Below are 8,090 nucleotides of genomic sequence, written 5' to 3'. Positions count from 1 at the left end.
TGTCGCGCTATCATTCTTTATAAATGGTTACGCCACTTGAAAAGTTAAACCACCGAGTGTCAAAACACCTGCTACTTTTTTATTTGTCGTATCTACGACTGCAGTGTTTGTCCAGTTTGTTCGAATGTTCGATGAAAATTATATACATGTGCTGGTGATTCGATGATGATGCTGATGATGTTGCAGATGCAAGGAGTCCAATTCGAAGTTATCGTACCTACTTGAAAAGATAGGTACATGTAACACTTACAAAGGTAGATCGAAAGGTCATGCAAAAATTCATCACCTGTCAAAATTTCAAGTGCTAAAGTGCGTTTTTCGATTTTTGGTGAATTTTTGAAAATCGAATTTAGGCCAAAAATGAGGGAAAAAATCAAAATTTTACCAAATTGACCAAGAAAGCTGAAATTTGGGATATATCCTATTTTCGACATGCCAAATCGATTGGAAACAGTTTCAACCCGTTTTGAGCAGTTCTGGAGCCTCCAGCAGATTTTTGAAACTCGAAATTCCCACAAAATTCCATCAAATTGGAGTTGTAAAGCTAAAATTTATTCTAAAAACTAATTTCAATACGCTACGAAGTACTGCAGGTAAATTTCAAGTCGTTTGGGGCCTCCAGCGACTTTTTGAAAATTCCAGAAGCCTCCAGCAGATTTTTGAAACTTTGAATTTTCACAAAATTTCATCAAAAATAGAGATGGAAAGCTGAAATTTACTCTACACTCCAATTTTAACACCCTCTGAAGACGACTTCAGGTGCATTCAAGTCATTTTCATTCTGCAAACTAATTTCAATATGCTACGAAGTTGAATGCTGGTGGATTTCAAGTCGTTTTGGAGCCTCCAGCGACTTTTTGAAAGGTTGTATGGTGTTTTTTTTTGTGGAAAATTGAAGTTTCCTAAAAGTAGCTGGAAGCTTCAAAACCATTTGAAACCACCATGTAGTCTGCGAAGTAAATTCCAGCTTGCCAACTCCATTATTGATAAATTAGTGTTGGGGAAATTTCAAGTTTCAAAAATCTGGTGGAGACTCCACTAATTTTCAAAAAGTCGCTGGAGGGTCCAAAATGACTTGAACACACCGGAAGCCGTCTTCAGAGGGTGTTAAAATTAGAGTGCAGAGTAAATTTTAGCTTTACAACTCCATTTGATGAATTTTGTGGGAATTCCGAGTTTCCAAAAAGTTGCTGGAGGCTCCAAAACGACTTGAAATCCATCTATTGATCAGTTTTCAAACTAAAAGTTTAGTTTTGAAGCTGAAATTGATTTTTCTTTCGAAACATACTTGATCATATGGGATCGATAATCGCAAATGAATCGATGTTTGTGATTCGATTAATCGATTTAAAATCTCGATTGTTTTTTTTCTAGAAGTTCGGACTAGAAGCTGAAATTGATTTTTCATTCTGAACTTGATCGATCGTGTGAAATCCAAAATCACAAATTAATCGATTTTTGCGATTCGACGTATCGATTTTCGATTATGATCGATTTTTGGTCTAAAAGCTCAGTATTGATTGTTGAATGTTGAAGCAAGAATTCATTTTTCACCAAACGATGATTGTGGTGAACCCACCTATAGCGAACCTACAGAGAATACCTAGAATTAAGAATATGTTACTTTCCAAAAATTATAAACAAAAAATATACGTTTTTATGTAATGATGAAACAATCATGTCTCTCGTTTAATTAATTTTAATTGTTTCTTCGTACGTTTAAATATAATTAGAAACATGGTAGCAGAGACCCTCGAATCGCGGACCTAAATAATGCAGAAAATAATCGCTATCGCTCGTTAATTCGTTTATTTTCGCGTCAAATAAAAAACTTCCAGAAAGCATGGCTAAAAACGCGGCAACGATTTTCCTTCAGGTATCTATCGATCGTTTAAAATCGCATATAGAAGAAACCAAACAAATCCTGAAGGAGAAGAAAGAATTAAAAGTGCCATACGACTTTCTCAACAAATTAATAAAAGACACCCGCAGTCACATCGACAAATTGAGCAACACGGAATTAAACGAAACCCTCATCAACCAACTGACAGAAGCAACTTCAATAATCTACGACGCCGAACACCTCGCATCAGAATTAGAAAACTTGCTTGAGCCTAAACTACGATTAAAAAACTCAGGTACTGATGATAAAACAATTACAAATCCGTCTACTTCTATCGTTCACAAACCAAAACTCAATACACGTTACTTCGATGGAACCCACGCGGACTTTGTTCCTTTCTGGCAATACTTCGATCGTCACTACCACTCCAACCCTAATTATGATTCCGCAACGAAATTCGACTTCTTAGAAATGCATCTAATAGGTGACGCCGCTATCCACCTGAAATACTATAAACCAACGGCACAAAATTACGATTCAGTGGTAGCATTGCTGAAACAACGATATGGTGACAAAAGTATAACAATCCCGCTTATCTACAAAGAAATTAAATCCTTCCCAAAAGCAACACTCAATCTTCCGAGCCTGAAAAATACGTACGACACCCTTGAAGCGCAACTACGGGCATTGGAAAATCTAGATGAAAAGGTAAACGAAAATACACTGCTTTTAGACACTCTCATCGAAAAATTTCCGGAGCAGTTTTACCTTAACAACTCCATCTCGTTATCAAGCATGAAATTATTCCGCACAACCGTCGGTACTGCTCTACAAAAACGTGAACTCATATCTATATTAAATAACACATCGATTACTCAACCAGCATCCGCATCCGCCCCGCCATCAACAACAGCAGCACTCGTAACCTATAATAAAACTGATCCAAATAAAAACACAAATCGAAATGATATGAAACCGAGCTGTATTATGTGCGGACAAGAACATTGGACCACTGAATGCACCAAGTTTACTACTTACGAAGAAAGGCGCAAACAAATCGAAGGTAGCTGTTATATCTGCCTAAAAACTGGTCATTCATATAAAAAATGCAACAAACGAAACAAACCCTGTTTTTACTGCAAAAAAGCTGGTAATCATCATTCGTGCATCTGTCCAACGAAATTTGGTATCGACATCTCCAAACCAAAACAAACACCATCAACTCAAAATGAAAAGCCAGAAACGAACAGCCAACAAGATCCCACGAAGAAAACCAACACACTTTCTTTGCTTAGCTCCATATCAACTACTTTACTAACAGCTACGGCAACTGTATCGAATCCCTGCAACGGTAAAAATACAAAAATACGTGTGATTCTTGACTGCGGTAGTGACAAATCTTACATAACTACACGATGCATTAAAAAACTACAACTCCGTTCCGCCGAATCTGAAACAATGCATATGCAAGTCTTTGGTGAAGAAAAATCAAAAGTAATCGAATCAGAAAAGGTAATCATAAACATACACACTCAAAAGGGCGATTCAAAAACCCTCCACCTTTACTCATCGAATCAAATAATACCTGATCTCAATCCACCTGATGTATCAACATTTAAAAAATCATACCCGCAATTTAATCACCTCTACTTGGCAGATGATGGCCTTCAACATCACACTGACATCCTCATCGGACTGGATTATATAATCGACATTCTAAATTGGAAGAAAATCGATGCCACTCCAACGGCAACACTGCTCGATACTATGTTTGGCTGGGTACTGGCGATCCGTCATCCAGGTAGTGGAAAAGTTGGAACTCATTGTCTTATCAGCAAAACATTGTCCGATCCTCTATCACAACTATGGTCACTTGATACTATCGGCATTCGGGAAGATTTGAACAATGAAAATGAGGAACCGGCAATTAAACAATTTCAAGACAGTATTCAATTTAAAGATGGCCGATATCACGTTGCCCTGCCTTGGAGATTTTACCCTCCGAACCTACCTGAAAACTACGATCTCGCTATTGGGCAACTGAACTCTCTGTATAAAAGTTTGAAACAAGGCAATCTTCTAACTGCATACGACGAGGTAATTAAAAATCAGTTAGCAAACGATGTCATCGAGGTAGCTCCGAAAAACTCATCTAGCGAAACCATTCACTACCTCCCCCACCACGCTGTTTTAACTCCTGAAAAATCCACAACGTTACGTATCGTTTACAATGGCTCAGCCCGGACCAAGCAATCTAAAACAAGCCTAAACGACTGCTTATTAAAAGGAAAAAACCTAATAGAAAACTCAGCCGGTATAATAATACGCATCCGGTGTGAAATAATTGGTATAACAAGCGACATCGAAAAAGCATACCTACAGGTTGGCTTACAGATACGGGATCGCGACGCAACTCGCTTCGTGTGGTTAAAAGACATCAACCTACCTCCAACTGCAGAAAATTTAATCGTGTTTCGCTTTACCAGAATACTATTCGGAATCGTAGCATCAGCTTTTCTACTCGCAGCTACTCTAAAACATCATATTCAATTAAAAGCTCACCACTATAAACACATCACGAAAATTCTGAAAAGCTTGTATGTTGATAACTTTGCCAATGGTGCTAATTCGTTACAAGAAGCCATCGAAATCTACAATGTTATGAAAAAACTTCTTGCTGAAATTGGCATGAATATTCGTCAATGGAGTTCAAACTCAACCGAATTCATGAACTCTATACCCGAAGCTGACCGTAACAACGCCGAAATCGTCAATCTCCTCGGTATACAATGGAAGCCAAAAGCAGATACCTTGAATATCCAAAAACCATCCGTTCACGCACCTGAAAATCCAACTAAACGAACAGTTCTTCAGTTCACAGCCGCCATCTACGATCCAATGGGCTTTTTCTCGCCAATAATTTTGAAAGCCAAACTTTTCATTCAAAAACTGTGGATTTTGAACTTCGAATGGGACCAAAAACTAAACGAAAATCTTACCAGCGAATGGCGCATAATTCAAGGCGAACTCGAAAAAATTCCCACCCACTCCTTACCTCGCTATGTAAATATCCAAGGAGCGCTAACGCTACAACTTCACTGCTTTAGCGACGCGTCAAAAGACGCATACGCCGCTGCTGTCTACATACGCGCCACAGATAACGAAATGTCACACACGCACTTATTATTTGCCAAAACCAGAGTGACACCACCGAAAAACGAAAACGAATTAGCCAAATTCACGCCTAAATTCGAATTACTAGGTGTTTTAATTGGAGCTCGAATTCTCAACTTCGTTGAAACATCTTTAGAACGTGAAATCTCCGAGAAAATTCTATGGACTGACTCTCAGTGTGCCATGGCTTGGATAAAATCTCCTCAGGTGTTACCAGTTTTCATCGAAAAACGCGTCAATGATATAAAACAACTGGTTCAAAACATCAAATACGTACCTGGTGAACAAAATGTAGCCGACATCGCGTCCAGAGGCGGTACACTTGATGAAATGAAAGCTGTCAATTGGTTTAACGGACCTCCATGGCTAAACGATGAAAAATTGTGGCCAGAACAACCAGTTCTTGGAAAAAACTTACCTGTGCTGCCCACAGAAACTTCCGAAAACACAACAACGACTCTCTTAACAAACACGGAAACAGAAACAACGCCAAAATTGACTCCCTTCAACTTGGTTTTTGAAAAATATCCGACCTATGGAAAACTCATCTCGGTTACAGAAAAGTGTCTCATCGCAGCCAATAAATTCCGGAAAATTCAATCTGACAAAACAAGACAACAGGCAGAAGAAATGTGGATAATTTATTTCCAAGATACCATCGGCGAAAAAATTACTCACTACTCTCACCTTGGGTTAAAGAAAGATGAGAATAACGTACTTCGTTGTCGCGGACGGCTAGAAAATTGCACGTACCTAACAGATGAAGAAAAACACCCGATTTTACTTCTTCCTGATTGGCCAATTACTAAACTAATCGTTATGCACTACCACAACAAGCTATACCACGTTGGTACTCAGCACACACTAGCAGAAATCCGGAAAAAATTCTGGATACCCACAGGACGCCGAGTCGTTTATTTCACGCTAAAAAACAACTGTAAAAACTGCAAAAAGCTGAGAAATAAACCGTACAGAGCACCACCTACGCCTCCGCTCCCAAAATCGCGCCTAAACCCTACAAAACCGTTCGAAAACTCCGGCGTTGATATACTGGGACCTCTCTACGTAAAATTTGCTCCAGGTGAATGTAAACGTTGGGTACTAATTTTCACCTGTCTCGTAACAAGAGCAATACACATGGAAATTCTTCACGATCTTACATCCGAAGATATCTTATCCGCATTCAAATTATTCTTCGCCAGAAGAGGTACGCCAAAACTACTCATATCCGATAACGCGCCTCAATTCAAACTTATCAGCACCGTCTATGAACTCAGCTGGCAAAATGCGATTAAAGACAAAAATTTCAAAGACTTCTTCGCCAAGAACGAAATTGTTTGGAAATGGATTCCTCAATTAGCACCATGGATGGGTGGCGCCTACGAACGTCTAATCGCACTTGTAAAAGAAGCTTTAAAACTTACGTACTATCGAATAACCCTCACCGATCGTCAACTTCAAGTCGCCATAGCTGAAACAGAAGCAATTCTAAATTCCCGTCCCCTTACGTACTTCGGACCAAACTTGGAAGAAGACATAATAACGCCGAATCTATTCCTAAGAGGAAATTTCCCTCACATACTCGAAGTCAACGCTGACGCCCCTACAGTAACAGGAAAATCCCTCGTAGACTCGTGGAAAAAAGCGGATCAACTTTTGAATCGTTTTTGGGATATATTTTATTCAAAATATATCATCTCGTTGAGAGAGCGTAGCTCAAAACTCAAGCAGAAACGCTCAACTGCACCAATAACTCCGCAAGTAGGCGATATTGTAATGCTCGCAGACGACAACGTTAAAAGAGGATACTGGAAACTTGCTGAAATAATCGAAATAGAAGTCAGCGAAGATAAAGAAATACGAGCAGCCAAAGTCAGGTTAGCCAATGGCGATATCACACGTCGACCCATCATAAAACTCATCCCCATGGAAACTTCCACAAAGGAAAACGCCGACGAGCCGCCGATTATCACCGTTTCTAATGAAACATCCGTCGATCCAGTGGCAGTCACAGAACCTCCGCCGGAAGATTTTGAAATCGCCGAAATTACTTGCGAAATCGTCTCTGAATCGGATGACGAATAATTAGAATCGTAATTCTATATTTTTTAAATCATATTCCTTTCATTTTTTTACTTTTTTTATTTTTATATCGTCTTACTTTTTACTCTTTACTCTATAGTTTAATCACTTTTGTCTCTTCTTCGGGAGTGTGGTGAACCCACCTATAGCGAACCTACAGAGAATACCTAGAATTAAGAATATGTTACTTTCCAAAAATTATAAACAAAAAATATACGTTTTTATGTAATGATGAAACAATCATGTCTCTCGTTTAATTAATTTTAATTGTTTCTTCGTACGTTTAAATATAATTAGAAACAATGATCGATCAAATGGGATCGAAAATCGCAAATGAATCGAGTTTTGCGATTCGATTAATCGATTTTTGATCATGATCGATTTTCGATCTGAAAGCTGAGTATTGAAGCAAGAATTTATTTTTCACCAAACGATGATTGATCATATGGAATTGAAAATCGCAAATGAATCGATTTTATTGCAATTCGATTAATCGATTTCTGATCATGTTCGATTTTTGATTTCAAAACTCAGTTTTGAAGCTAAAATTATATTTTTCATCAAATATGTTCGATCACATGGGATCGAAAATCGCAAAAACATCGATTTTTGCTATTCGATTAATCGATATCAGATCATGTTCAATTTTTTGATCCAGAAATTGAGTTTTGTAGGTATTTAATTTTCATTCAAAAGGAGATTTAAGAAGTAACTACTCGTTCATGTAAGATCGAAAATCGAAAATCGTAAATTAATCGATTTCCTGTTGTGAATGATTTTTTTGCGAACCGGAAGATCGGCTTCAAAGTTGAAATTGATTTTTTCGACTTTGCAGCGTACCTATATTGAAATTAGTTTGGAGAATGAATTTCGGCTTTCCAACTCCATTATTTGATGAATTTTGTGAGAATTCCGAGTTTCAAAAACCTACTGGAGGCTCCAGTAATTTTCAAAATGTACTGGAGGATCGAAAACGACTTGAAACCCAGGT

At 38.2% G+C, this 8,090-nt stretch overlaps 1 protein-coding gene across 1 annotated transcript; it reads left to right on the top strand.

Annotated features, from left to right (window-relative positions):
* Positions 1–1,843: 1,843 nt before the first annotated feature.
* LOC135836973 (uncharacterized) lies at positions 1,844–7,102 on the top strand. Its single transcript, XM_065352068.1, has one exon. The coding sequence runs from the start codon at positions 1,844–1,846 to the stop codon at positions 7,100–7,102; it is 5,259 nt and encodes a 1,752-aa protein (XP_065208140.1).
* The last annotated feature ends 988 nt before the right edge of the window (positions 7,103–8,090 follow it).

Source organism: Planococcus citri, chromosome 1 (genome assembly GCF_950023065.1).
Source record: "Planococcus citri chromosome 1, ihPlaCitr1.1, whole genome shotgun sequence".
Lineage (NCBI taxonomy): Eukaryota > Metazoa > Arthropoda > Insecta > Hemiptera > Pseudococcidae > Planococcus > Planococcus citri.
The sequence above is the reverse complement of the archived record's forward strand: the minus strand, read 5'-3'. Positions and strand labels throughout refer to the sequence as shown.